General features: G+C 44.2%; 2 protein-coding genes across 2 annotated transcripts; both read right to left on the bottom strand.

The window, feature by feature from the left end:
- Positions 1–103: 103 nt before the first annotated feature.
- Positions 104–7,211, bottom strand: LOC128754007 (carboxypeptidase Z-like). Its single transcript, XM_053856281.1, has 13 exons — positions 7,052–7,211; positions 6,741–6,773; positions 6,044–6,095; positions 5,652–5,974; positions 5,365–5,580; positions 4,915–5,150; positions 4,066–4,227; positions 2,794–2,952; positions 2,597–2,732; positions 2,384–2,523; positions 1,469–1,568; positions 584–729; positions 104–521 (listed from the first exon to the last, which is right to left on the bottom strand). Exons 1-13 carry the CDS (start codon positions 7,143–7,145, stop codon positions 318–320), a joined length of 2,001 nt encoding a protein of 666 aa, XP_053712256.1. The 5' UTR covers positions 7,146–7,211; the 3' UTR covers positions 104–317.
- Positions 7,212–9,083: 1,872 nt separating this feature from the next.
- Positions 9,084–11,792, bottom strand: LOC128754486 (G-protein coupled receptor 26-like). Its single transcript, XM_053857141.1, has 3 exons — positions 11,027–11,792; positions 9,927–10,040; positions 9,084–9,750 (listed from the first exon to the last, which is right to left on the bottom strand). The coding sequence occupies exons 1-3, from the start codon at positions 11,701–11,703 to the stop codon at positions 9,504–9,506; spliced, it is 1,038 nt and encodes a 345-aa protein (XP_053713116.1). The 5' UTR covers positions 11,704–11,792; the 3' UTR covers positions 9,084–9,503.
- Between the last annotated feature and the right edge of the window lie 15,843 nt (positions 11,793–27,635).

Genomic DNA, 27,635 nt, shown 5'->3' with positions numbered 1-27,635 from the left:
AGGTTCCGCTTGACCTGACTACAGTAGAAATATCGGGGCGCGTGTGAATGCCAGAATTCAAATTCCACCATGAAGCAAACTCCTTAAAATAGATTTATTCATTGAACTTAACATGAAAAACTATTACACATTCAAGTTAACATTTGACCACCAAACTAACTTTAGTTTCCTGGATACTAAACTGTGCAAATGTAAATGGATGGTTGATCACATGGTGAGAAACAAAGTGCTATTATGACGTCCAACTTTAATTGAGTATGATAAGTTAGTGATCATTTGAACTACTCCACCGACATGTCTGCTTTTCCACAGTGTGTCTATACGTTTCTCAGGAGCCAGTTTGGAGGTGAGATGCCAGACTGGGCGAAGTAGTTCCACCACCAGGGCTTCTCCTCTCGCTCGGGTCCTCCCGCTGCTAAATCCGGATCGTTGAAGCGTTCAAACTGGTTGTAGGGGTCAAACCGATCCCAAGTGTCAACGGTTGGGAAGAGGTGGTCATCGATATCTGGCTCGACGGGAACCTGGAGGGAAACAAAAGAAAAGGAGAGGAGATCAAAGCGGAGGAGTTCACGGAGACAAAAACCTTCTGCAGGGTGAAGTCCACACGTCCGGCTTTGTTCATGTTCTGAGGCAGGTGGACCCTCTTGCTCACTCGGGAGTAACCTCTGGCTGTGGCTGTCAGGATGTGAGTGCCGGGATTGAGAAGTCGCCAGTAGTCGCCGTCTTCAGCTGCAGGAGGGAAGCGGGTGAGACGGGGAAGAGAAGATGCTGATGTTGACGGCTACAGGCTGTTTTTATGAAAGTCAAAACTACTGTTAACAAAAGGCAAATAATAATAGAATGTAATTTAAAAAGGCATTTTAAGACACAACATACAAACACCCTTTTTAATCCCATGTATTTTTTCCGAGCAGGAATTCTCTTCCATACATTGTTCAAAGACATCTTCTGTACGCATGAATACATCTAGCAGCATAAGTGTTTCACAACGCGATTAATGTATTGCGCACTGTTGCTGAATACGTGCTGGTGTATTTGAATTTTCGCTTCTTCGAGAAAAATGAGGTATGTTTTTACACTGTAGCCATTAGCTTGACTACTTTTTTGTCCCCTTCCTTCTTTCACTTGCAGAAACACTCATCGATGACATGTTTTTTTTGTTGTTGTTTTGTTTCTTACTGTGGTTGGATGGAAATTAAGTAATCAAAGTTGGTGAGGAAGTTATTCTCTTTAGCTAAATAATACACTATAATACAATCAAAATATCACATGCAAAAGTAACCGCTATGATGACATTATTATAAATTAAAAATAAATGGGATAACAACCTAAACACAATCAAATTGCAAATATGAAATAGTTAAATTGATCAAAATATTGCATTCAAAGAGCAAAAAAATGTTTTAAAAATAATTTAATTTTGTTTAGTTTTCTTCAAATAATAACAATAATAATAATGGACACTTACCTGTCGTGACATCTTTTCTGATGCCCCTCACAGTGACTGTGGCACCTTTTATTCCGTTTCCGTTCACATCTTTCACCACCCCCTTCAACCCTCGATGCACCTGGTCAGGTGAGAGGGGAAAAAAAACCCTCTACTAAGTATTTATTTTCTCAGACTGCTCCCCAGAATAGCTCTGCGCCGAGGTCAGAAATGCTCCCAGGATGGCTGAAGTTGTGGTGTGGGAACAGCTTAGCAGGCTGCGTGGTTCCACAGAGGCGCTAGAGTCAGCAATTTCTGTTACAGTAATTTCTCTGCTGCGGAACTTTCTCTCTCTCCTCACAAGCATCAGTGATATATGGCAGCCGGTTCAACAATCAGTCAACAGATGTGAGACGTGTGACAAAAACTGATGAAATTTGGAGGTGATTAAATATGTTTTCTTTCTGTTACAAAGACACGCTTGTGTTGAATTCAAAGAGTACTCTGAACGGATTTCTAGCACCTTCTAGTGGGTGAGAAAAATATGACATAAAATACACGACAGTCCGTAAAACCGAGTGATTTGTAGAATTATTCTTTATATAATAAATAACTGACATAAGTTAGCTTTAGTGAAAGTGATATAAGTTCATGGTTTTATTTATTTTTATTATTTGCATGTGTGAGAAAGAAAAATCCTGCCCTCTACCCAATAAGATTATTATTATTATTATTATTATTATTATCATCATTATTGTTATTATTATTAATATTATTATTATTATTATTATCATTATTATTGTTGTTATTATTGTTATTGTTATTATTATTATTATATCACGTTTTCAAAGTGCTCCGTGTTTTGTACATGCTTTTCCAAATATTCAAGACCCCCTGCAAATGCTTCCTCCACCAGTCAAAAATATCCATTTCCAAAACGAGACCGAGGACACGTACCGACTCCATGAAGCTGAGCAGAGCTTCCTTGTTCCTCTTCCACTCGGGGTAAAGTTCGGCCTCCGCGGGGAACTTGTCGCAGCCCAGCTCCACGGTGATCTCCATGCAGTTGGTGTGCAGGTAGTTGAAGTCAGACATGCCTGCAGAGAATGTGAAGAGAAAAACATAGCAGATCATCCTGGTGTTCCATCCAAAGCTCTGACTCAGTCTCACCTCCAGCAAAGCTGTACCACTGCGCCCCGTTGATGATCCCCCTGGTCCGGTAGAAAGAGGCCCCACATCGGTCCGTGTCATTATTCGCCATGGTGGCGTGCGCATCCGCGTAAGTGCGCGCCAGCTGCTTGAAGACCTGAAGGTGGTTGAGAAGTTCGTGAGAATCTGGACGGTGGATATTGGGGCTGCAACAGCACCTGCTCATCTGGAGTGGGCGACAGCATCTTCTCCTCATGTGGGTGTCTGGAGAGGTCAAAGGGGTAGGAGACCACCAGCTCACCTCCATGAAGGCTGGCAGACTGAACAAAAGGCAGTGACCTGATCCACTTCATCACAGCGTAGGTCTCTGGCGCCACCTAGAGGGAAGATTCGCGCATCACACCAGCAACAGCCGCTTCAGAACACCAGTGTTGTTTGGGACTGTTGTGCGATTGTCATAGCCGTCGCAAGTGTCTTGTGAGGTTTTGGTGATTCATTGTTATTTAGTTGTGTTAAGTAAATCTTCTGTCTTTATTTATTTATTTAGTGGTACAGTCGTATATAAGTTGCGTTGTGTGATTCATTGTGGTAATCCTGAATTTGCCGACTTGAGTTTGTTTTTGTGTTGGTTTACTTGTGTTGTCTATGTTATATTTTTATATATTTGTGTATTAATTAGTAATTGGCTTTTATTTTGTTTTTTGTTTATTGTTCTTGTGTGTGTACAAGTTTACCTTTAATTGTTGGGACCTTTTGTTTTTGTGGGGACCTCTTGCCAGTCCCCACAAAGTAAAACCTCAATTTGAGGATTAAAACTTCAAAATAACTAGGTCATTATAATTAGTTTTATGTTTGGTTCAGAGTCCTGGTGAAATTTAGCTAGTTGTTTTGGATGTTTAGATTAAGGGTGAGAGGCTGGGGAAAGGGTAAAGTCAGTGAACAAAAATAGAGATACCAACGTGTCTGTGATTTTTTTTTTTGTGTGTGTGTTTCTTTGCCGTCATGTTTGATAACTGGTTTGTTGGATCGATTTATTATCTCTCCTGTGTTATTATCTGATATTAGTTTTGATGAACTGATGAAGCTTCATGAAGCTTCATGCTCATTTTGTGGGCTTGAAAATTTGAAAAAAAGGTTTCATTAAAGTAGTTGTTAAATGTCAAAGATTATGGAGCAGACAGTGACACCAAGTGGCTTCTGAATATTTGTATACTGTTTCATGAAGCTTCGTTCATCCATTAACAATTTTTGAGCTGAATATGTGATGCTCATGTGAAGTTTTTATTAAAGTGGTTGTCCAAATAGAAAAAGATTCTGAAGCAGAGAGCGCCATCTTGTTTGTTCTGATGAGGACAAATGAGAACACTGTTTCATGAAGCCTTATAAGCCCATCAACAAGTTTTAGGAAACTTGTCTGGCAAAGTGATTACGAGTGTTTTTCGACTACTAAAACTAACAGCTGTCGCGAATCATAAACAAGTCTTGCTTACCTTTCCAAACCAGTACGAATCAGGGATCGGGATGTGGTCGATGCGGAAGTGTCTGCTTCTTCGGTTTAAGTAGAAGACGGATGTAAGGTCGGGGAAGTTTCGGTTCAGGTCAAGGTTCTGGGCGTTATTCCGTCCATTTGTCCATCCATTCAGCAAGTGACCCTGTAGTCATGAGTCCACAACACTGGTTGGCATTTCAAGTCAAGTGATGGTGGTAGGATATTTAGTCATGAGAGGAAGCACTGAATATCAGAGACAAATACTGAGGACAATGAGACAAATATTAGTCGTAGATATGAGACTTTCAGCCAATATTTGTTACTATTGTTAACATAAAGACAAGACCACACATCTGTTAGGTAGTGATGAGGCTTCATGAAACAGTGACCTCATTTTTAGAGCTCAGTAGGTGGCGCTCTTGGTTTGCAGATTTCATTGACTTGGTTGCTCAAATACAAATATCTTGGAGTAGCGAGCGCCGTCTAGTAGGCTGAGAAAATAAGGCCTCTGTTTCATGAAGCCTCATAATCCCATCACTACTGTTAGGTAGAAAGCAGCAATGTAAATGATCATGATGACTTTGCTTACATTCACTCCAGTTTCTGGCCCAGAGTACCTGGGGCAGAAGTGTCGCTCCACGAGCCCCCATTACGAGAATGTGCAGAAGACAGTGGAATGGATGGATGATCATAAAGCTTAGGTTGAGTTAACACAATGAAGTTGAAGCGTGAAGTGGTATAAGTCAAGCTAGCCAGGAGCCTTGCTCCTCACATGCAGACAGAGCAGACAGGAGGATGGAGGAGCAGATAGCGGTGGTTTGTCTTCTTTTACACTGTTAACAATATTTACTTCCTGTTCGGCGAGCTCGGGGTCGCTGCTGTCTGCTACCTCTGATGCTGCCAACTCATAACCGTCGGGGTTCATCGAGGCCAGAAGGTGGATGCGGGTGGTGTTGATGATAGTCTGAACACGCTGGTTACCAAGAATGTACTCGGAGCACAGGTACTGGGCCAGGTAGATGAGCAGCTGGCGGCCCAGGACTTCATTCCCGTGCATGTTGCCGATGAGCTTGATCTCTGGCTCCACTAGCATGAACAGAAACATGCTAGGTGAGAGCACTCAGTGGGTCTCTTCCTGTTGTTTTCAAGGTAGTTTCAGAGCATCCAGGTGTGAAGATAACTGGCCACGCTCTTGAAGGTCAAGGGTTTTAGGATAAATTCTACTTCCAAATACCACATAATATAAGCAAAATTCCGTTCCCATTGTCTGTAAAATTTTCAAGTAGTTAAAATGACTCACGCAGCTCGTGGCGTCCGGGATCGTTGCTGAACTCGATGACCATCAGGTCCCGACCTTCAGTGCTGCGTCCAATACTGTAGACATGAGCGATGTGGGAGCACTTGGCGGCCGTTCTCTTCAGCAAGCTGTACATCTGAGAGTTTGATGTGTAGGTGAACTGGATGATGGTGCTGGGTTCCTCAGGTGACAGGTTGGACAAAGTTTGCTCCTGTCTTGCTGAAGGTTGAACATCGGAGGTGAGGATAAAATAGTTATCCAGTCAGCAACGTGAATATTGTGAGTTTTACCCTTCAATCCTGCCAGTGGGTCAAAGCAGCCTTCTTGGTCACTTGCGAAGAAGCGGTCGCAGTCCAGGAAGTACGGCCAGGCCATGTCGATGGACTCGAAGGCGTGGCTGCAGTCCTTCCTGAGGGCCTCGCAGGTGCTGCGGCACGGCTTGACCATCCTGTCGTTCCGGCAGGGCGAGGCCAGCACGGAGCAGCCCACCAGCCGGATATCGGGCGAGCACTCTCCGTTCAGAAGGCCATGAATGACACTGAGGAGGAGGTACTCCGGCCCGGACTCGGCTTCCACTCGAGTTCGGTGGCCGAGAATGTTTGGAAATATAGTCCTGGATTTACGAATGAAGCTGAAGCCAGAGTGTGGAGGGAGCATTTAGGGTCATGTGTCATGAGCTTACCGAGAGTAGTCCATGTCATTACAGTAGCCCAAGTTGAGTTCTGTGCAGGTGGCTGTGGAGTTGAAGAACGATCAGGAGCAACTCATCATCACGGACAATACCTGGACTTTTGAGTATAGCTCTACGTAAAAAAGTGGCGAGGCATGCATGGTGGCAGTGACATGGTTGACGGTTGTGTGGACATTTCGAATCATGGTACGAGGGAGACTGATATTTTCATTTCATGCAACCTTCCCTGACTACTTTTACAGTCAACGTAAATCTTCTGTTGTACTTACAAACTCTGTGCGGAGGCTCCGAAAACGCGAGTGATGTGTAAGTGAGGTATCATGAAACTGTATTGCAGGGTTGATGAAGCAGTGTCCTAATTCTCAGAGGCCACTAGATGGCGCTCTAGGTTTAGAAATGATGTGAGGTTTCCTGGAATCAGTTGGTCAAATCCAAACGTTTAACAGCAGACAGCGCCATCTGGTGGCCCCTGAAAAAGAGGACACTGTTTCACGAAACTCCATCTAACTTTGAATACTGTGTCATGAAACCTCATTGACCCATCACTAAACCTCATTGTAAGACCCCTGAATTCAATAGGGTCAGTTTCACTTTTTTGGGGCGCCAGGCAGAGGACAAACATAGGTCCGTGTCTTCCACACTGCACACCTCAAAAGGTCATCCGTGTGTGGAAACCAAGTACACTTACGTTTTGCATCGGACGCGCTGTTGCTGCATCTTCCTGCAAGAGAGCACAAATCGGATGTAATACGGAGCACTGACGGCAGGTGGCGACATTGTAAAAACCCTGACTCAACTCTGCGGACGTATTGTTTATGTGGAACCTCACAACATGCACATTACTCAGCTTAAACGCACACACTGGCTCGCTACTGTTACTCGCTGACATGCCGGTGAAAACCCCCGAGTGGAAGCTTTTGTTTCTGCTCCAGCACGCTGCAACACGGTTGAAGCACGCGCGCACACGCCGAGTTGACTCGAAGTTATGAGATCTCTCACCCAAAAACTCGTCTCCGGGGTAACAGGGCTGTTGCGGCGCGCACCACGCGCTCTTGAAGAGGAGTAGAAACAGCAGCGAAGCAGCGAAAGCCATCGCCTTCGTGGAGGCTGTCAGTGATGTGGCAACGTCTCTCCCAGACGGTAATGACCACCCTCAGCACACACGCACACCAACACAGCTATCTCTGACACACACACACACACGCACGCAGATCTGACTTCCTTTGTCCCCGCAGCATCTTCGGATCACTGGATGTGTGGATCAGATTTCACACGCAGAGCCTCGACGTCAGACAGTATCAAGTCGGGAGTTCTGTTACTAAAATAATTCCGTTCTTTTTCAGGTTTGTTGTGACTCAAAATAAAAGTTTGTATTTTGTTTAAATCGCTCTGTAAAGTTTTGCAACGTTGAGAAGTTCACTGGTTCAAGTCCAGCTGGAGACAACCAAGGGGTTTAAGGGTGAACTGAGGTCCTCTGCCAGAAAAAAAACAGAATGTTTTTAGTTCAAATTTTAGTTGTTGTTGGATCATTTAATTAATATTTTCAAATCTCCTAAAAAAAAACCCAAATATTTCTGCATCCATTTCTATCAACTCTCGTCATGTGACTTGTTAAAAATGTGGACAAAGCGTAACATTTTACTTCACAGAAACATAAGCAAATCGCTGAAATAAAACTACGACTTTCATGCGTCTTTTTACTTTTGTAAACAGAATCAACTGAAATTAAGGTCCAATTGTTTGCTTTTTAGCGACCAAATAATATATTGTACAATTTAAAAATATATACATACAATGGTACCTCCGTTTTCGAACGTCCCAGAATTCGAACAAATCGGAGTTTGAACAAAAATTTCTATATTTTTTTGCTTCGGATTTCGAACAAAAATCCAGAACTCGAACCCCCCGAAAAAGTCAGAAAAAACATAACGTGCGCGGACCGATCAGCAGACGTGCTTTGTTGTGTATAACGCAGCTTCTGTATGCAGACGTGTCCCGTTAGCTACATTTACTGACTGTTTTTTCTTCATATTGAGGAGTAAAACCTTTCCTGTCTCCACACTGGACCGTGGTAGAGTGTCACAGGGGAGGTGCTCGCTCTCCACACCACTCCAGGGTTTGATGTCCTGTTGTGGGCTGGAGCTGGGACAGGGATGAGGCGAGTCTGGGACAGAGCGTGACTTGGTTTATGACTTTGTCACAGCCAAACTGCACAGAAGCGCACATTCAGAGCTGGACACGCACCGGGCACCTCTTCACTTCTGGAGAGACGTCACTCACTCGGCAACCCCTCCCACATGCAGCGGCCACACACATAGAGGAACAGCGCACCTGCAGCAGACACTCTACATTCACTCCTACAAAAGACTATTTTAAGGCTTGGAACGCATTATTTCTTTTTCCATTCATTGTAATGGGAAAAATCGATTCAGATTTCTAACAAATCGCTTCTCGAACGGCCGTCTGGAACGGATTGTGGTGGAGAACCGAGGTACCACTGTATATATTTTGATGTATGACCATTAGCATGTTGTTTTCAACATATTTTACTGCATTAAGTTCTCAAACAACATCACAGTTTTTACCTGTCTGAGTCAGATGCTCAGCACTACTTGGAAAGTAGTGGGAGGAGCCACAGCTGGAGCTTGTGAGAACTCAAATAAAGTCATCCTCAGACACTAAAATACTTTTGGGTGGAACTGATAAGAGCGAGAGAGTGACTCTCCAGAGTTGGTGGGAAAAATGGGCACCAGAAGGGGCATTTTTGGTGCTTGAGCTCCACTAAGGTTGTGCCTACTGGGGTTTCCAGTGGTCCCTCCCGCTTTCCTCCCACAGACCAGGAGCTGAGCTGTGAGGAAGACCATTGGATGCTACTACTCCATGAAGTACATTATATATATATATATATATATATATATATATATATATATACTGAGTGTGTGTGTGTGTACTTTATGTAGCATGAGAAAAAACAGCCAGACACTCGCATCAGTGGCAGTGCAGTTTATTGTTTACTAAGTGTCGTTGTACACACATTCACAAACTTCTTTTCACTGTATGGCACTCGACATGAAAAGTACATGTTTGTGATGAAACACGAAGAACACTTGATCACAATTCAAACGTCCAAGAACAACGATGCAGTTTACGATGGTGAATTGGAGTAATTCTTGGCTACGCCTGAGTAGGCAAACTGGCCAGCCCTCTGGATGAACGCACACAAGGCTGGAGCGACCGGGTGGAGATATACATTGTCCCTGACAATCCTCCCAGTGGACCGCATTGGAGCTCTAACAGTCATGTGACCAAGCCCTCTTAAGGATTGTCCTTGAGCAAGGCACAAACTTCTAGTCACGAATGAGCAGCTGCTGCTGGTCATAGCCGCTAACCTTTGACCTCTCCGGAGAAGGTTATTGTGTAGCGAAACACAAGAAACAGATGTGAGTCCGGCTCAAGTTATTTTAACGACCACGCAGTTTTCGTCTGTGGTGTCCAGAGTGCTGGTGGTACTGTGGGTGGACAGGAAGTAATGTTCTTTGCCCATGACCCTGCTGATGACCGTCACCAGAACCTTTCGGTACTGCTGCCTCAGGATGCAGTAGACAAATGGGTCGGTCGATGCTTTGGCGTAGGACAGACATTTGGTGGTGATGCCCAGGTACCGGGGAATGTGAATCCACGGCAACAACTCCAGCAACCTGTTGGAGGAAGACCAGGACAGAACTGAACGTGGATGGATGGTGAGTAGATTAAAAGGCAGAGCAGAGAAAGCAGATGGAAATCCGATGAGAACAGGTGGGTGAGTTCAAAACAGACAGATGAAAGACAGATGGGAGGATGAAAGACAGGCAGCCAAAATAAAAAAGAGATTTACCTGGTGATCACGTAGGGTGAGAAGCAGAAGACGAAGGTACCAATGAAGATGCAAATCTTCTTGGTCGCTCGCTGTCTTCTCTTTTTCTGCTGAGCCAAACACCTCTCCTTCACACTGACACACACACACACACAATTCATATTTACTTTGACTGCTCCACTGATTGTTGATTTTCAAAGCGTCATTGTTGAATGTGGATTTACTTGCTGATTCTTCAGACAAACTATCCGGAAGTTACTCTTTGTTTTTTAATATTTACAATATTATAACAATGACGACAGAGTCAAAAAATCTTTCATGGTTGCAACTGATTCTCAGCTCTGCAGCTCCCTGAAATACATGTCACAAATGGCGTCACCAAGAACCATGAACAATTCATAAATTTATATGCCAAACATATTTTAAATTGTCCTTCATCCAGTCCTGGTTGCAACTGAATGTCTTATGAGGCTTCATGAAACAGTAGCCTCATTTCCACTAGATGGCACTGTGCTACAAAACCGCTTCAATGAAATATCACATCGTTTTTTTTCATCAAGGCCTTCTGAGCTCTGAAAATGCACACACGGTCACATGAAGCCTCATCAGCCTGTGGGATTGTAAAGTTGATAGGAATGCAATAATTGAAAAAATATATACAATGGAAGTAAACCATTATATATATATATATATATATATATATATATATATATATATATATATATATATATATATATATATATATATATATATATATATAAAATGGTTTACTTCCATTGTTAAATAAGTATTCATCAAAAAACATTATTTGTTAAACCAACCTTCAGCAGGAAAGTCGTTTTAATAACTTTTATTTCTCTTTTTGAATCTCCTTTCCATTACATTTCTTTCCTTCCATACCGATTGCTCCATTCATTTTATTTATTTATTTACTGAGCCATCCATCTCACCAGCCACATAAAATCACTCTAGGCCCCCGGACCATTGGTTTGACACCATTGGACAGCGCTAAATCTAACCCTCATTGACCTGTGGATTTGAAATTGTACGGCAAGAATGTTTCTTCACAACTGCACAGAAAGTGTTGCTCTTTAGCTCAACTGCGCGTGTTGTGAAGTTACCTGGGGTGGATGTCGACCAGCAGCAGCAGCGTCTGCACCGTGATCACATCGATCCTCTTGCAGTGCGACTTGGCGACTCTTAAAACTTTGAGATAAGCGAAGCAGAGCACCAACAGGCAGAAGGCGAAGCTGCTGCAGTGGAAGAGCGCGGTGAAAGTGGCGAAGGCGGGCAGCTGCGCTCCGCTCTCCTCGGACAGGTGCACGGTGCAGGAGGCGTAGGTGCGGCTGTATCCGCCCCAGTCCATCATCAGCTGGGTCAGCGAGAAGGTGAGCGACTGGAGCCAGGAGTACGCCACGATCAGGAGCGCGTCTCTGTGGCGCATCTTGCTGCTGTAGCTGAGCGGAAACACCACCGCGATCCACCTGTCCAGACTGAGCGCGGCCATGCTCAGCATCGCGTTGCTGGTCAGGAAAGTCTCGGAGAAACTCACCACCTGACAGAACAAGTCGCCGAAGGGCCGGTGAGAGTGTTCGGCCACCCCGACGAAAGTGGCGGGCATGTTGAGCGCAGCCAGGAGGATGTTGGAGAAGGACAGGTTGAGGACGAAGATGCCGGGGACGTGCGACCTCAACTCGGCGCTCTGGGTGAAGCAGAGCAGGACGGACGAGTTGGTGACCAGCGACACGACCGCGACCACCACGATGGACACCTCCAGGAGGAAGTCCGGGATGCTCATCCTTCAGGAGGGTTAGACGCCGAGAAGATGCTGAGGAGAGAGCGCCATGGTCCAGCTGCCTCCACCACAGAGCTGCCCGCTGCTGCGCCTCCAATTACTGACTTGGAAACTCTGCGAGTGGTGACTTCAGGTTGGCAAGTGCTGCCAGAGCGCACATGCGCAGTCGGCAGCGCCTCCTCTTCGTGGCTGTGCCGTGCGCCCTGCACGTGCGGCGGGGAGCAGCCGCGTGTGGCGCTTGAGCAATATTCATACAAGCAGGAGTTAATATTAGAGATGGAGAAGTCACGGTGCTCGCATCCCCAATTAAAGGGTGAGACCGTCAAGATTTCACCCTCACATACCTTCGGTCATGTGACTCACACGCGCCCGTCCAGCCAACAAAAACAAATTCAAAGCAGCGTGAGGGAGATTCTCAAATCACCATGGCAACACCAAGTCTCCAGCGGCTTCTTCACTCTTTGAACTTGAGCTCCCGCAGCAACCGATGCCCACAATTGTCTGATCACACCGTTTGCTTCATGCAAGTGCAGCTGCAGGGTTTATCCACCCAGGCGACAGTCCACATGACAAAAGCTGCTTGTCAAGAGTTTGGCTGGATGAGAGGAGGAGAGAGAAAGCGGAGGGATGAGAAGAACCTTGGGCGGAAATGTGACAAGGAGTGACCACATCCATGATGTTGACGAGTACAGGAGAAACACGTGAAAAACAGTAACAATATCTCCAATTCAAATGGTGTTTTCCTGGACTGAAGAGCAGTGTTTGTGTCGCTCATTTGTGTGAATATTCATAATATTTATACACCACGCACACATTTGTTTCAGTTTCCAGCCCCGTATTTATATCCACAATACAGCATTGATTGTTATTTAAGTAACCTCACCTGAAAAACACTTCACATCACTATAACAACAGTTATCAAGAGTTCATATTCATGTTCATTTTCATTCATACTTGCAGAGATTTTTGCAGTACTGCTTCCATCTAAAACTGAACATGTGTTTCAGTCAAGTCGGGCCACTTTTTATAATAGTTGATAGTTAAATGAACTATTCTTACCCTCAACCCTGACATTATGCTGTATCACTAATGCTCAACAAATAGGAAGCGGTTCACTGCAAGTTTTCTAGCTGATCCATTTCCGCTGGAGCATTATAGAAATGAAGAACTGCGGAAGGAGAGACTGGCCGAGACTCTGAGGAAGGGAAGCAACTGAAGAGAATATCATGAGTCATCATAATTTTAAAAAAAATAATGCTACTGGGCATCATGTCGGACACAGACCCAGAAGTAAGTCCAAGAAAATAGACCGTAGACGGTTCAGCAGAGTCCTTAATAACAGGGAAAACAGAAGGTTTTGAGAAACTCGTCCCAAATTGAAGACAGTAAAACAGAAATAAAGGGGATGATGTGTGAATGGCTACACTTACAGATCAAGTTTAAAACAAGGACAAGGTGGGGAGCAAAGAGACGTTTGTGACCGACCCAGCACAGCGGGTCAGGCCACGCCCCCTCATGGTGAAATCCGTACTCTGATATCATACTGGACATCAATGAAGAAGCACGGAAATCTGTCTGGGAAAAGAAAATACAAAAAACGTGTCGTAAGAACTATTCTTCTGTCTGCTCCGTTTCGATCCCTCAGATCAAGGCGAGATGAAAGAGTTGTTGTTGTGTGTTTGATGTGGGATTGAAATAAACTTCTTCTTCAATAGCAGCAATAATATTTTTTGCAGTTTGTGATGCAATATGGATTACACTGAACTTGCAGTTGAACCTCAACAGAGAGACAACATGCTGATCAATGGAGCTGCGGGTTAAATTTGAGTCTGTCCCAGACGATTCCTGTGTCAAAGGGAGAGTCAAGGTTCCTGCAGGGAAACTTGCTTCATCTACTTGTGTCTGTGGATACAGAATCTCACTCCCAAGTGTCTTATCTCTCCAGGCGCCTTAGGAGCGATGGAGAAGATTTCCAGGGAGAGAGAAGCCTGGGCCTCTTTGTTTTGGCTGCTGCCCCCACGATCTGGCCGTGGAAAACCGTTGGAGCATTAATGGATGCGCTGGAAATCCATCTATCGCGATGCAACAACAGTAAAAAGACTCAGGAGCTGGTGCTTCAAACTCCTGTTTACTAAAAATAATCTTGGTCACATGACCATGCGATGGTCAAGTTTTAACTGCCGGAAAAATCTTGCGTAGTCCATGAACATATCTTTCGATCAAGCACAAAACACAAAAAAGAACAACACTGTAAGGGAATTATTTTCACAGTATTTTTTATAGTAATATTTTTTTTTTTTTTCATAGTAATCACCTTTGTAAAATAATTTTTGCAGTATTTTTATGGTATAATTTGTTTTTTTATAGTAATCGCCTCACAATATTTTATAAAATAAGGAAATTATTTTTGCACTATTTTTATGGTAATATTTTTATTTCAATTTTTAATAGTAATCACCTTACAATATTTTCTAAAATATTCTTATATGATTGCCGACTCACTACTGTGAATAGCGTTTTTGGGTGTGTGACCTCAGAAAGTTCATCAAAGACATTGCAGAAGCAACAATATATTACCATATAAAACACTCTGTCACCAGTGTTTATTGCGGGTGCAATTATGCATCATATCACGTTGCGGCACATCATACAGAGAGGAGGCATATGTTCTCATTTTTGCCGACATGTGCAGGCGTGTGTGATGGTGCAGCGACCATTGAATTTCTCAGCATGTATGTTCTTCTATATGACGCTCTTTCTTCTTCTCACCAGCCTCCATCCAGATGCTGTTTGTCTCAGCCGTCCCCTTACGCAAGTTCCATTTACCGTTCCGGTGAAATCTCATGCATAGCAATACATACAACAGGCGGGGATCATTTTGGTTTTGTCCCTGGCTGCCATGGAAAGTTAATGATGCCATGGCAGGAAAACCCCTCTTTATTCGCTAGGCTGGCGTAATAGAGCGCGATATGAAAGGGAGAGAAATCACCCCTCAGCTAGTAGGAACCCTCTTAGTGGACACGTGTTCCCTTTGGGGTCCCAGGGCTGGAGTGGTGGTTATGCAAGCAACAAAATGCTGATGGCAGGAGCACTTAAGAAGTCCTGTTAGCAAGCGAGGACTCCATCCAACTTTCCCTCAGCCCCTGCCCCTGGATGTATGACTGTGTGTTTCTCAGTGCAAGCGCAGGATTACATAACAACACAATTCCCTCAGTCTGCGGCACAATATGGAGCGCTTGCATCACTTGAAACAACCCATATTTTTCTTTTCATCTTCAAGCACCCATCTGCTCTCCCAGCATGTCCTAGCTAAGTGAACCCCGGCTCTCATTATGGAAGAGGAAACCTCTGCTAGGTCAAACTTTATTTGCCACAACAGTTAATTCCAGAATTTGCAAAGGTAAAACGTAACATATTATTTATACATCACATCTCTTGTCGTTTTCATAGAGAAAATGTTGGGAGCAGAACAACATTAACAACAAGGAGTTGACCAAAGTGTTTGAATGTAATATACATTAAAAATATTAATATTGAAAAAAAATGAGTCTTGAATTCAAAATATAAAGGATGAGCAATATATATATGACATATATGTATATGTATATATATATATATATATATATATATATATATAGAGCAAGGTCCCGGATATATATATATATATATATATATATATATATATATATATATATATATATATATATATATATATATATATATATATATATATATATATATATATATATATATTGTTATATATATATATATATATATATATATATATATATATATATATATATATATATATATATACTATCCGTCCATCCATCGTCGCCCGCTTATCTGTTGCCGGGTCGCACGGTCAGCAGCTTCAGGAGGTCACGCCAAACGCTCTTCTCCCGAGCGACATCCACCAGCTCCGACTGGGGGATCCCGAGTCGCTCCCAGGCCAGAGTAGAGATATAATCTCTCCACCTGGTCCTGGGTCGACCCTCAGTCTCCTCCCAGCTGGACGTGTCCGGAACACCTCCAAAGGGAGGCATCCAGAGGGCGTCCTGATGAGATGCCCAAACCACCTCAACTGACTCCTCTCAATGTGGAGAAGCAGCGGCTCTACTCCGAGCCTCTCCTGAGTGACAGATCTTCTCACCCTATCTCTTAGGGAGACGCCCGCCACCCTTCGGAGAAAACCCATTTCAGCCGCTTGTATCCGGGACCTTGCTCTATATACTAGTCATTGGAAATGATAGAATTCACCACCATTAAGGGTTGGATGCTTGACCCTACGGCGACAGCGTCACCGAACGCAACATTGGAAACCAGGTTCCTGAGTGTGTAAATACTGGACAAAACAGTTCCCACTTCACATCGTCATTCATCCTAATGTGCGTGCGTTGCATTCCTCACAACAATGGCCGACGCACCAACCGTACACAGCCGTTTCCTCCATAGTCTCGCCAGACAATGAAGTAAGTGTTGCTGGAACACACCTTGTCGTTGGTGTATCAACACACCACCCTAGTGTTGCATGCACAGTGGGCACTTCGACAGTGACCTCCCACTGCAATACACTGCCACTCAATGGCCAGGCATAGTTACTGCAATGACATCACCCATTTCTGCCTACAGTCAGTTGCAGATATCACTCACTGTGTAGATCAGGAGGCGTGGCTTTGGGCCAGTGTCCATCTAAAAGGAAGTCTGTCACTATGTTCAGACCGTTTTCACCCACCGAAGCATGACTCATGCCTTTTGTCTGCAAACATGAACATCTCTAACCAGAGGGGATCAACACTCTGAGTCCAGGCTGAGCCGACCCCAGTTTAGGGGGAAACCTGGGGACACTCTGCTTACTCCAAATTGTCTAAATACGGGTGTCTATTTTTGCCTCTTGCCTGACATTGCTGGGAGAGACTCCAGCTCCTCGCAGTCAGGAAGAGGAATGGATTTATATTTGAATATGATTATGCCCTGCGCGCTCATCCATCCATTATCCTTGCTTATACAAGTGCAGCACTACTGACCTTCCGCTTCTGCCGGTTCTTGAAAGGAAGCACGAACATGTAGTTCAGTCAACACAGGCCGAGCCACGGAAATGCTTTTTTGGGATGACAGTGACTCATCACTACAACGTCTGACTCAACTGAGAGAGGGTGAGGGGAATCACACCTTTCCAGCAGCGCTGACCCTCATCTGTCCACCCTCATCGCTTTGAGCATGAGAAAGACCCCAAAGAGCGGGGCGAGGTGAGTGAGGCCAGCCCTCTGTCCGCAGCCCCGGTTGACGGTGATGAAAACGGATTACGGACGACGACGACACCGGGCTGATGCGGGGAACAAAGAGGATGCGAGCAAATGTCACGGGTGAGGGTTTCTGGAGTGTGGGAGTCAGGGTGTAAAAATAGGACTAAGCCCTTTGAGCTACAGAGCAAGCGAAACGCTGCGCGCAAACGCTAACTCACACAGACACTCACATGTCCAGACACACAGACTCACTTTCATCCATGCCCACTGTCACTCTCTCTCCAGCTCCTCGCTCTCCCCCATCGTCTCACTCTCAGTCACGTGCTGATAGTAGCAACCAGATGCTAAAATAAGACACAAACTATTATGGCAACCATCCTCTCCGCTATTTAAAGGCGCAGGAAATAGTGACGCATCAGATTTGAGGCGTATTTTAGACGACGTTGTGTCAGCAGAATTATTATTTTCACAAATTAGTGACGGTATTTATGCGTTTATATGTTGGTTAAAGGCAAAATTATACAGGGAGGAATTGCATATTGCAAACCTAAGACTGGGGGCATTTACACTCGATGCCACCACCCACTTCAGGCGTCATAGAATTTACAAGTATGAAACAGCACTCCGGTTATTAGGGGAACACTATGCATTGTTTTTATTTCAAGTTTAAAAAGCAGTAGCTCCCCTTCCTCCATGATGGCATCATCATCTGGTGCGGTGGCTGTGTCCCATTTCTCACCCTAACACTAGCACTTGACACTTGGTTCTGACGTGCCCTCCGACGATAAAGTGAAGTGATTGACGTTCCTAAGAATTGGGACAACACTTTGTGAAACAACGTATCACCGGCTGCCGTGCTGTGTTTTGTTTCCTGCATATCGAGTGTTGGAGACGCTTTGGAAACGCTAGCTCCAACATTTTTGCCACCTCTTGCATCGGCGCTGAAAATCTCACTTGGTTTGGTGAACCAACGGTAAAATCTGCAGACAGTTACTGTGCTGGATGACATCATTCGTCACCATTTCACTATTGTTTGTTTTGATCTTTGTTTGAAGATGGAAGCTAAGAGGGGATAGTCTCACATCAACAGTCGTGTTTTGGCAGTGGCTGAAAACCTAGCGCAAGCTACGTGAAATGTGAGGATGGAAATCAGAACTTAGCTGATAAATGCTAATCGATCAGATGGACGAGGAGGCGGCACAGAGCTTGTCAGCCCCAAGCAGACTTCCAAAGAGAGAAGGTGAAGAGCTCAGAGGAATGAAGGCCAACTGGCAAGGAAAAGCACTGGAAGGATCAACCAACTGTGGATGCTAATCAGTTTCATATGTCCGCCAACACAACAGATGCTCACTCTCAAGTCATAGGAGAGCCATCATTTTCCAGTGCTCCAATGCTCCATGTTGCATGTTAGGTGTTTCAATGGCTTCAAATGTGTTTGAGGGTTTGAGTTTGGGATGTTACTTCAACTCGTACGTGCCGTGGAGGCAGAGTGAGAAAAGTGCAGAGACTCTTCTGAATAGGTCCCTTTTCATCATACTGCTGAGGGACGGCTGCAAACTTTCTTCTTCGTCCACTGTACCATTCGTTCTGGAGTGCTACTGCCACCTCCTGTCCACACCAGCTCATATCCCATTCTTTGAAAGTTTTTTTATTACATAAATGAAATAAATGATGGGCAATGTTGTCGGGTGTAAATCACATGGCTTGGCAGAGACCTGCTCTTCCTGAGTGTTTTCGTTGGTATAACAACTAGTGATGGGTGGATGAGGTATCATGAAACAGCATTGCAAGGTTGATGAAACAGTGTTGGGATTTTCAGAGGTCACTAGATGGCGCTCTTTGTTTGGAAATGATGTGAAGTCCAAACATTTTGCAGCAGACAGTGCCATCTGGTGGCCTTTGAAAATCAGGACACTGTTTCATGAAACCTCATCTACCACCACTAAGAAAAACCATCGCATACATCCATCATTTTACTATCTATAATCTCTCTCCATGTGAAACAGAAGATTTTATGTATTTGTGTGTGAACAATGGACCAAAAAGATAAAGAAAACTTACCCAGAATTACAATCCAGTCTCTCATGTCAGGTTTCCCTGCTCCCATCCCTGCTTTGTTCAACAGGCACGTGTTTGTGATGGAGAGTCAGGTATGTCTTCTCCCTCTCTCTGGCTCTGGCACGCAAACAACCAGGTTTTAATGAGAGGTATTTCATCTTGCATCCTTTAAAGAACACACTAGGGTTGAGCAATAAGGGAATTAAATACCTCATGACATGTATGTTTTTAGTCTGACAGCTGGTGACAGTGGAACCTTCCATCCTCCAATCTGCTGTGAGGCGAGAGTTTCCTTTCAACTACTGGGAGTAAAGGGGAAGGTTGCACCATTTGTGGCTGTATTTTCTGTGCTGTTAAAAACCCACGTGCGCTCAGATGCCGGCATTAATGTAATCTCTCTTCAGACACTTCTCCCCGGCACAATTAGGTTCAGCGTGAGTCAAATACTGCTACATCACTTGGTGCTTTTGACACTTCTCAGATTTGATAACAAGGAGAGACGTCACACTTAACAGGATTCAGATTGATTTCCTCGCAAACGTGAGCTCTAATCTCGCAAACTGTTGTCAAGGGAACGAAGGACAGCCCAACCTGCCGAGATGCTTTGGAAGCCCAACACTCCAGTCATCTGCCCAGAGCTGGCAAACAGACATACTGCTCTCAAACATGCTGATAGGAACGGCTGAGATTCTGATGGCAAGATAGCTTTTTGCTTCTGCTGTTGCCTATTTATACCGGCGTCTTGCTCTGTATGCAAAGACTTCATCTGCAGTCTGCTTTGGATCAAACTGTTTTTCAGATCAAAACAGACAAAACATTCAGCTCATTCAAACCCCACATTAGTTGAACACGCATCTAAGGCACTCCGCTGTCGCGCGGCATTACAATATAGTGATAACAATGTTGTTACGCAAAACCTGTTAAATAGTTCAGCGTTGCTATGCCTTTGGAGAGAAGCCTATTGCATCACCACTCCTTGCGATGGAGGGATTTAAATACGACCAGGCGCAAGACGAGGTAATTGTAACTGAATTATTGAAAATCGTAAGAAAGGAGGGAGTGAGAGAGAGGAGAAGGGCTGGTGGGGAAGCCTTTCGAAGCGGAGAGAGACGAGAAGAAAGCATGAGTCAGCATGTCTGCCAGAAAGAAAAAGACAGTTGGGAGGTCGACTCGCAGGATTTAGCTTCCTCTCCTGCTCCCAGTCTGTTTCGCTGAGGCGTGTGTGTATATCTCTCTCCCTCTGTCCCTTTATCTCTGTTTCTTTTCGGCGTGTGTGTGTATAATTTTCTTTGGCATGTGGAATTTGTGTAAGCCCACAGGAAGGTATTGGCCTCCCTTACTCCAAACTCAACAGATACAAGAGGAATGGACTGTTCAGCTGCAAGAAACATGACATCGCCGTCGTCGTTCTTCATCTCCGCTTTCGAGCGTAAACACAAGTTCTCTCTCCTCCTGTCCAGCCAATTCGCTTGGACAACGGTGTTTCCGTGAAAGAAGGTTGATAAAGTCTTATCTATTTCAAAAATTAGAGTGAAAATATGTTTTTTTTTTCTTTCATATTTTCTTTCATGTTAGAAAATAATCCCTTTATTCAGCCAACCGAGAGGCGCCATTTGAAGAAGGCATTATCCTCACAGCTGGGCAGAGCTGAGGACCTCACAGGACACAGAGTTCTTCTTGAACAAGACTCATTAGAGGTGAGAATGAGATGGCTTGGAGGGAGAGGAAGTGTGTAGCGAGGGTGGCGGGATGAATCTTGGATGGTCTGATGGGCATCGCCGAGTGAGGAGATACACTTCATCCACTTCTAACCTGCATTCAGTATCACCCTTGACAATGCTCAGGTAGCCCCACCACGAACGCATAAAACAGTGGGTGTGACCCACAGATGGCCAGTAGCATCCAGAAGCTACGTCCCTTTCTAACTCAGCTCCTGACTTGGCCCAGTGAATGTACCATCACCCCTCTGCTCCCCTGGGTTCAAATGAGTCCGACGTTATCTTCCCACCTTTTCTTCTCCTGCCACCATGTACGGTGCCTCGCAACATGGTCTTTGCGAGGCCAGAGGGTCTGGTGAAGCGTGCATACCACTTCAGTTTCCACTTCACGACTGTGGTGGGAAGGTGTATCATGTGGGCCAATGGCTCTGCCTATCTTTTGCCGGACCCTTGACCAAGTGTGCTGAAACACAGCTGCCGCCAATGACAGAGAGCGATGCTTATTTCTAAATCCTCATCAATAACCTTTCTACTTCATCTGACCACCATGGTCACTTTGGCACTGCCGTTGTTGTTGCTGTCCTGGTGGGGTTAGTCATTGGTTGCTTTCTAAATGTATGCGATGGCACCAGGCATCATGAGGCTCACCAACAATGCTGCACCCAAGAACACTCCTTTCAACCGTACCATGTTAAAACAGGAAACACTAGCACTCTGACTGACTATAGTGTCCAGTAGGAAAAGTTCTAACTAAATAAATGAAATCATAATTTTTAAAAACCCTTTTATCACTCTATTGATGGTAAGCTTACTGTTCGCTAGCCGACCCTCCACGATGGTTTACACACTTTGGATAAAACATCCGCTAAATCAAATACAAATAATTCTACTGCACTTTTGCCCATTTCTCAAGTAAAATATATTATTTTCAATCAAAACTACATTAGAGACTATACATTTTTAACATTCCACTACCTTTACGAAACTAAATCATGAAGAAGTATCAGGAATGAAGCTCGTAAAAAGTCCACTTCATGTTTTAAAAGATCCCAAGAACGACGTTGAAGGAAGGAAAAATGGGGTTCTTATTTGCATAGGTATCGTCTTACTGCCTCAAGCTATCTTTAAGCAGCGCTGGCAGTCTTCCAAAAAAAAAAAAAAAGATGGATAGAGTGGATAGTGGATAGAGTTTTCAGGAATGTCTGGAACGCCATCTTTTATTAAACCTGATAAACCAACATGGGCCACTCCATAAGTTGAAATAAACACAAACTGCTGCCTGTAAAACAGCCTGCAGTAAACTTCCATCGCGGAGTTGTAAGTGTGGGAACTGAGCACTTAAGACACGATGCGTTTTACTGCAAAGATGTTTTTTTAAATGACCCATCAGTTGTTTCGACATCAAATTTATTGAGCCAACTATCAGCACAGCGGAGAAATAGCTTACTTCTCCTCAGTAAGTTCTGCTCGGTGACTCATGCAGCAGGAGTTTGACTAGAGACAGATGGAAGTGTTTAGGCTCTGGACTACTACACTCCTTCTGGAGCTTTGCTCGCATGCCATATGCCAAAACTGCACTTTGGTGTTCGCTGCCGATTTAATACAGTGATGCTGATACCATTACCAGCATTCCTGGTGATAGTATCGTTTCAAAATATGACAAGAGTGTTGGGAGCTATCCCACCAGGAATGTGCAGTTGACAATAAGGAATGAAAGCGCTTCCACAAAAAATGTAAAACAAATAAAAAAGTACTTGAAAAAGTGGAATACTTTAATAAGATGAATGTGTACTGTAGAAAGAGGATTATTTTAATGTGTATGATTCAAAATAAAGATGCTTAATACATTATCTATACATCGGGGAGAAACTCGAAAATAACTGACTAAAAAAATATTTAAATACTCACTATTTTAAAAAAATACCTAGTGATGGGTTTATGAGGCTTCATGAAACAGTGACCTCATTTTCAGAACCCACTAGATGCCGGCGCTCTACCACCTTTGGATTCGAACAACCATTTCAATGAACCCTCAGATCATTTTAAACTGTGAGCGCCACCTACTGACTAAAAATGAGGACAGAGTTTCATGAAGCCTCATCATGATGATGACTAGCAATATTTCCTTTATTACTGTGAAGATGGAGCAAAGACGTACGGTGGTGTTGAAAGGCAAAAGTTGAAAGTCCTTGTATGTATCATGGAAAATAAAAGACTAATAAATGTCTTTATAGATGAGGAAATAAAAACGTGTGTGTGTTTAGTGATTCAGATTGTAATTATTGCAATTATATAATTAAACTAAACTATAATTAAACAATGAGTAAGTGAAGTAATTCAGTATAATTTAGACAAAGCATGTCCCTCTCTGTCTTTCTTTTCTCTTCTTTTTTTTTGACACAGAGCCAGACAAACTAGAGGGGGCGTTCTCGTGGTCTCACAGGCTGCATGGTAGCTCAGTGGTTTGCGCTGCGCCCTCGCAGCTGTGACTGGGGACTATGTGGATGAAAACTCCAGTGACTCTATGACAATATCCTCCCACCGTCCACAGAGCAGAGGCTGACTGATGGATGGGCCCCACAGTTCAGTCCATAAAGAAAGCAGCTGAACATTGAAGGACTGATAAAAACGCATTTAAAAGGCAACTCCCTTGATATTATTGAATAGAATAGACTTCAGGCAGATGCTGGTATTTACGTCCTAAAATACACTTCTATCAGCACATGGAAGTTATCGTGCAGCTATGGTGTGTGTAACGTAGTGTTACATCATCATCATCATGTCTCTTATGAATAATGCAGCCTGATGTTTGTCTCACTCAGATCCCACTTCAAACTGTGACAAACACGGCGGTGAGGGCGATTCTCATCCATCAAAGCATGTGATGGCGGCGAGGAACTGTTTCCATTCGGTTTGATTTCATATGGCGCCGTTGTTTTTGGTTGGTGTTTTCCTGCGCTTGACAGAGACTTGGGCAGAATCTCCCTCAGTGGGCTTCACATCAGATGCGCTCAATTACCTCATCACTGGTCTGCTGTTCTGCTCAAAAGGAGCGTTGAAACACGCGTTCAGTGCCAGGACGTCATTTGTCTGCCCAGGACGATGGCGGCCTATTTCTGATCCCAGGATCTCTCTCATCCGTTTCCCCTCTCTTTGTTACTGTTTGCTGACTTCAGTTCCGTGAGTGTGTCCTTTAAACTGTGATGTCGTTTTCAGAGCAGCCGCTGCGTGTTGTTAAACCGACTATGCTCTTCGATTGTTCGACTGTTTTTGACGTTTGACTCATTTTTTGGTTGGATTTCTCATTTTCAATCCCTCATTCACTTCGCACTCTTGGAGTCCCCTCCTGTTCTTGACCAACCAATACACATTATCAGTCCACATCATCCATTTTTGTGGATCAATAGCCTTCTACTGGTGATGAGGTATCATGAAACAGTATTGCAGGGCTGATGAAACAGTGTCCTGATTTTCAGAGGCCACTAGATGGCGCTCTTGGTTTAGACATGATGTGAGGATTCGTTGAATTTGTTGTTCAAAAGTCAGAGCGGCTAGATGGAGATGGGTTGGACATGTACAGAGGAGAGAGAGCCAGTACATTGGTAGGAAGATGTTGAGGTTGGAACTGTCAGGCAGAAGGTGGAGAGGAAGGCCAAAGAGGAGATTTATGGAGGTGGTGAAGGAGGACATAAGGTCTGTAGGTTTGAGAGAAGAGGAAGCAGAGGACAGGGTGAGATGGAGGAAGATGATCCGCTGTGGCCACCCCTGAAGGGAGAAGCCGAAAGAGAAGAAGGAGACATTTCACAACATTTCATGGAGGACAGTCATGTCATGAAGCTTCATCTGCCCATCACTTTTCCACTAGCTTAGGTGACAGGGGTGACATATCGCTGATACTGTATCAACCCTGACATCAAATGCAGTTAAGGATTGACAGCAACCTCACCCCTGTATACGTATTTTACTGAAGGTACTAAAAACTATGGCGGTGCCCTCAGGAGTAATGGGAGGGAGGTGAAGAAGCATGTGCAGGCAGGGTGGAGCAGGCAGAAGAAAGCACAGATGAACATTAATATGACAGTAGTGAGAGACAAAAAGACGGCACTGCAGATAATGTGGTTGTTATAAGGAGCGGCTTGGATGGACAACATCGGAAGGACTGGGATGGAGAGGTTTGGAATGTTCGGGAGGTCAGACTCAGATGGTTCCTACAGGTGGAGAGGAGAGAAAGTGCGGGAAAAACACATTTGGAAATAAAGACACTATGTAAACAGAAATGAGGAAGATGTAGTCCATAGAGGTGGTTTAAGAAAAAAGAAGTATTCACTTTTTAGAGATAAAAAACAAAACTTCAATACCAAAAACCACAAAGACACAAGATGGTGAGTTTGCAAACAGAAATCTGACTGATAAAGCAATTTAAAAAGTATAAAAACCTGCCCGCAACAATAACATGTGCCCACTCATTGCAACTTATTCATGGTGGTGTTTATTCTCCCCTATGTTCCACAAAGGTACTCGCATCTGAACCGTCGGTCGGATTTCATTTGGCCTTCAGTAGCTCCACAACGCAGTCACTGCCACGTCAGGGATCCAACGCCACACTCCCCTGCCATCTCCTGGTTCCTTCTGGAATTGAACGTTTGTTTTGTTCTGTTTTTTTTAAGCATCAAACCTGACGTCACTTTTTAACCTGATGATAGTTGATTGTAGTGTCGGGGTTAACAAAAAATAAATCAATAAGTGGTCACTAATTCATATGTTATCAAATACAATGGGCTTCACCAAGGTTCATTCGCACCCAAAATGAGGTTCACTGCCATTAGATAATAATAATAATAATAATAAAGTGGTCAGTTTGAGGTGAAAGGTCAGGTGTTTTTTCATTTGCAGGAGTTGGACTGTTGGGCTGTGCAGAACGAGCGTGTCCCCAGATGAAGTTATCTGGCAGTCTGTGAAGCGTCAGAGCAGACAGACTCACACAAACACACACTGGGTCATATGGCAACGATTTGTGTTGTTGGACTCAATGGTTCTCCAGCAGCGTCAAGCTTCATTCGCGCCAAAAAACACATGGCTCCAAAAACGTTTTTTTTTTTTTAAATAAATCAGAAATATTATTTTGTTCAACTGATCAATGATCAAATGTAGCAAAGTCTAAATAATAAAACCATAATGTTGATAACTCAAACGCCATTATCAACCACTTGAGGGCAGCAGGCGTCTCTCGAAGGCAGAAGTCACGTGACGCAGGCGCTGTGGCAACACGTTTTTGTTTTTTGTTTTTTTGCCCGGCTCTCCTGCAGATGCGCACCTAGGCACCTCGGTGTGTGAGTGAGCGTGTGAGTGGTGGGCGCGTGGGAAGGAAGAGCAGTGGGCGTGTTGGTCCACGTGTTTCTCCGCACGTGGACGAGGCTTGATCTGGTCACATGACGCATAATTAATGTCCGCGATGAAGCGCGTGTGTGTGACAGCGAGGGGGCGGGTTGTTAGTGTAAGTGCCGCTTCTGTGTCGGAAGTTCTCTTGTTTACAGCCGTAAAATCACGAGTTGATGTTCCCAGGATGTTTGTGTTTTTCATGGAATTATCCTGCAACAAAGACCATGGCAACCAGAAATATAGAGAAAATGGAAAACAAATTGCATTTCTCAACCAAAAAAACACTTCAATTTTTTTAAGAAATGTAAATAAATAACAGGATTGATGACATTTTAAAACTGAAATAACCACCAGCGACACCTGGAGCTACTGTTATTGGACTCAAATGAGCATCACAAAGGCGGCCGCGAGTCGAACATACACACAACTGATGGACATACATGGAAATTCTCTGTCACACTTGTTTATCCTCCTCCGTAGCATCTGTGAGATAAACGTGGCTTCCTGACTGTGACATAGCGTTTACTAAAGGGTGTGATCACGACGACACACTCGATTGGTTTCCACCGACAACCACGACTTCCCTCTGTCTCTCAAGTTCTGTCAAAAAAGTGGCTCCATTTGATGGAGGAAAGTCAAAATTGTAGCCCTTGATCGACAATGAAAGTAATAAAGAGCAAGAAAAGACTTGAACATCTCATCTTAGGGACCGTTGGATCCTCCAGAGACCCCTTGGTGAGTCAGTCCCCCCGATGAAATCTGGGGTCTGTCGTACTGCACTGAAGATCGTAGCAGCATGAGAGTTTGCCTTGCGCACGAATACTAGTACACTGGCTTTACATGTAGATCAGTGGCTTTTGAAGTTAAGATGGTGTGAAGGTACATCCAGACCGTTCATATTAGTAACAACTTTTGTCTCCTTCCAATTGACCAGCAGCTCAAGTTTCCATTCTATGCCGTACATCTGTGGTTTAGCTGCTAAGAGAATTGTTTTCAGTGGCTGAACGCCCAGGTAGGCTCCGCCTCCATATGAAACCCTGTCTCCAGCTACTCATCTCCTTTTGTCAGCCTTTGAAATGCATCTCCAGCAGGTGTTTGTTATATGGTATACAGCGGGATGGGGTCAGTTTGCAGAGAGTTTCAGTTTGCTTTAAAGAACCCACCAGCTTCATGTGTCTGGGAGTGAAGCGTCCTCTGGAGCTTGACTGTTGCTGTCCTGAAAGCCTTGCTCTTCACCTGCACACAGCTTTACAGCCCAAGTCTTGTGTTATAGAGATGGTTTCAACTGCCTTTGAGTTGCTCAAGAATACCCGACCAAGACTTCCTTCAGAGACTTCCTCTTTTCGCGACTACAGTAGCAAGACTCCCCATACCTTCTGTGAAAACTGCCTCTACCACCTGTAGAAGGACAAGGATCCCAGATCGGTTGCCATGTGTCTCAAGAAGGCGGAGCTTTGGGCCTATTTTGTGTAGGACATGGAGAACCTAGTCCTTTCAAGTCCCCAGCTACTGCATAGGAATCCCACTGTGGAGT

This window comes from Synchiropus splendidus, chromosome 2 (genome assembly GCF_027744825.2).
Source record: "Synchiropus splendidus isolate RoL2022-P1 chromosome 2, RoL_Sspl_1.0, whole genome shotgun sequence".
NCBI classification, from domain to species: Eukaryota; Metazoa; Chordata; class Actinopteri; order Syngnathiformes; family Callionymidae; genus Synchiropus; species Synchiropus splendidus.
The sequence above is the reverse complement of the archived record's forward strand: the minus strand, read 5'-3'. Positions and strand labels throughout refer to the sequence as shown.